At 36.8% G+C, this 3,286-nt stretch overlaps 1 protein-coding gene across 1 annotated transcript in view; it reads right to left on the bottom strand.

Moving 5' to 3' along the window:
* Positions 1-297: 297 nt before the first annotated feature.
* Positions 298-3,286, bottom strand: part of LOC137639182 (pro-resilin-like) — a 4,086-nt gene continuing 1,097 nt past the window's right edge. The window contains exons 3-4 of the mRNA XM_068371470.1: positions 1,175-1,291; positions 298-611 (exon numbers count right to left, since the gene is read on the bottom strand). Coding sequence (XP_068227571.1) covers positions 369-611; positions 1,175-1,291 — 360 coding nt within the window. The 3' untranslated portion in view covers positions 298-368. The remainder of the gene's footprint in view (positions 612-1,174; positions 1,292-3,286) is intronic.

The raw sequence follows: 3,286 nt of genomic DNA on the forward strand, positions 1-3,286 counted from the left end.
CAACCTCATATGTGGAGATTCACGCCTTTCAGGAATCAAATGAAGCACAATATCCAGAGGCAATAAAGGAAGACCTAGCGTTACTTGTTTCAATTGCCAAGGCTTTTGAAGAATGCCCAGCCTATAAGCTATTCTCGGACGTACTTTGAAATACCTCAGTAGGCCTACATAGCAATATCCTTGAACAGAGCATTAACATTCAATTATTTTCAAGGCAATTAGCATAGGCATAACCTTCGGGCATATTTTTTCCTACCTAATTTGTCTTGTCAGTAATATGGATAAACCTAGATAACGAGTGAACGAAAAATCATGCCTTGGGTAGGCCTATGGTTAGAAATATTAACTTTGTAACAATATTCTAGAGATTACTGGTATCCACCACCTGCGTTCGCTCCTCCTGTATTCACCCCTCCTGTGGGTTGTTCGTAGCTGATCTTGGCAATGTATCCTACATCTCCTTCGACGGTGTACTTGACGATCTGGGTCCTCCCGTCAGGAAGAAGGACGCGATACTCCCCTGAAGAGTTGGGTCCTTCCCTCTGTTCGGCGTGTCCGTAGTAGTTGCTCGTGGCTGGATCAGAGTTCTCGTAGGAGAAGGAGTAAGAGGCCTTCGAGGGGGTTGAAATAAGATACAATCACCGTTACTGAAGTTTATAAAATTAATTTGAACTTGGATGTCATAGAATAAAGCTAGTTTCCCGGTGGATTTTAAACGGTATTAGTCTAGAATTATGGCAAGATAAGTTGAAGTATGATATAGAAAGCAGGAGGCCTTTGATAAAAGGCACTGGAGAGGACGTATTAAGCACCCCCCCCCCCTTAATGTAGGGATAACGGTGGGAAAGAAGTCTAGAATTATGAGAAGAAAATGTAAACCGAGGAACATGAGTTATTTTGACGAATGATGGTTTTTGTTTTAAGTAGATCTGCAATGTACCGGTAAGTGAAAAAGAACTTGCTCGCTTTCCCTATAATTGTTATCTATCGATCTTGCAAAATTTAGATTTAAAAAATCTTGTTAATCTGCCCAGGAAAAAATGGCAAACAGTTATAGATAATTCCTTAATTTCATATGAGAGAGAGAGAGAGAGAGAGAGAGAGAGAGAGAGAGAGAGAGAGAGAGAGAGAGAGAGAGAGAGAATTTCAAAACTGTAACATAAGATATACTCACAGGGCTACCTCCTCCATCAGGCGCACCGTAGGATTCCGATGGGGGTGATAAATTTTGGGAATCATACTGAGGCAGAGCCGTTGCAAAGGCGAACACCATAGCAACCACGATGATAAGCTAAAAATTAAGACCATAACATTAAAAATTAAGTTTTTTTTATTAAAAATACATAATCATGTTTTTTTCTATAACAGGATAATTTGGATGACTCAACACTCTTATCATCATTAGTCATTCATCAAGTTATCTGAGTAAAAGAGAGAAATATTTTTGGAAATTTACTCGTTTTGAGTTTTTTTTTCGTTTTTATGATATAATTTTGTAAGCTTTTAATAACTTGTAATTTTTTCATACCAAAAGCTATTTGATTGCCTCAGAGGAAACAGCAACTTAATACAAGATCAATGTGAAAAATTCAGTTAAATCCTATACCGTCTTCAGTCATTTGAGCCAGCTTTTTTTTTTCTACAGTAAATTGTCGTTTTTAAGGTGATGCCCTAAGGATCTGTGGTGACGTGTTATTGGGAGTTAATACTGGTGAAATCATACCAAAAATTCACTCTAAAATCATCATCATATTGTTATGTAAAGAGTAATCCCAGAAATAGACACAAGGTTATTAATAAGTATGAAAATTTTGTCTTTATATATCATGAAGGTTTACAACTGGTTCACATTCTATTGAATCAGGGATTTTCTCTGCGCCTTCCACTGCAGTTTTATCAGTATTCAGCTTTTTCTAGATTAGCTCTCTAATATTCAAAACAATAAATGGAATAGATCCTCAGGCAATCGAAATAACGTAAGGTCCAACCCCTGAAAAGAACAAAATTGACCGTTAAAATAAAATTGCGCTGGTAATAAGGGTTGAATGAGGTGCCACAGGTATGTATGCATGTCAGTGTTCAAAGGCTGATACCTGAAACGAAGTATTTCACCTACGGTTTTGTAAGAAAAAAAAAGTAGAATGTTGGACACGTTTTTTCATTTAACGAGTATGGAAATTAAACCACTACATGAAGGTGCAAACGTATACAAAGAAGGCAACGCGGATTACCTTTTCTCCTTCATATCCCACCCCTTTCATATCGAATTAAAATCTTATTTCTGTATGTCATTTGGTTAACGTTATCGAGCACATTTCCTCCCATGTGCAGCAAAGAAGTAGAAAATAACAGCACCCTCAAAAGAAAATGTCACTTCTCAAACTCTTGCTTTCACTATGACTCCGATTAGAGATTTGTCTCTGGATTTGCCTTCTATCTATCACCTTTCCTTCGTTCCCTTTGTTCTCTACTATTTTCTGTTCAACTTCTTACTTGTTCTAATATTTGCCATCCATTATAAACAGAATCCTTATAGCGGCCCTTACGAACAATTTAATGTATGACGTGGGTATTCAATAACTGACCATATCCATGCAATGAACCAACTAATGGAGAAAAAAAAATCAACAGAGTATGACAAACTTCTATGTATGACATTTATAAACTATGAGAAAGCTTTTGATTCTGTCAAAACTTCAGCAGTAATGAAAGCCCTTCAAAGACAAGGAATATAGGAATCTTATATTAGAACATTTGAAGATATCTATACGGGAAGTACAGCCATCCTAAAACTACTTAAATATAGTGAGAAAATTCCGATTGAGTAAGGAGTTAGATAGGGGAGACCCCATCCTATGTTATTCACAGCATGCCTAGAAGAAAATTTCTAAGAATTTAGGTTGGTAAAATGTAGGCTATCTGATTGTAGTACTGTATCTCATATGTGGATAAGCGTTTATATTGTTAGCCTAGTAAATTAAAGGTTAGCAGTTTAAATTTCAAACGAAGATTTTTGCATTACGACAGGGACATACTCTCAAAGATTAATTGTTTCTATTAAAAGCTGAACTGAAAAAGTAAATGGAATTTTAACTGCAAATATCCCAAAACGGCTTAAGATTCCATTTAGCCTTACGAAATCTAGTCCCAGAGAGAGAGAGAGAGAGAGAGAGAGAGAGAGAGAGAGAGAGAGAGAGAGAGAGAGAGAGAGAGAGAGAGAGAAATTTTCTATCACGGAAGTTGCCTTCTTTTAGATTGCTAGTTTGTGCTAGGCTAGCGCTGTTAT

The sequence above is a fragment of the Palaemon carinicauda genome, chromosome 4 (assembly GCF_036898095.1).
Source record: "Palaemon carinicauda isolate YSFRI2023 chromosome 4, ASM3689809v2, whole genome shotgun sequence".
Taxonomy (NCBI): domain Eukaryota; kingdom Metazoa; phylum Arthropoda; class Malacostraca; order Decapoda; family Palaemonidae; genus Palaemon; species Palaemon carinicauda.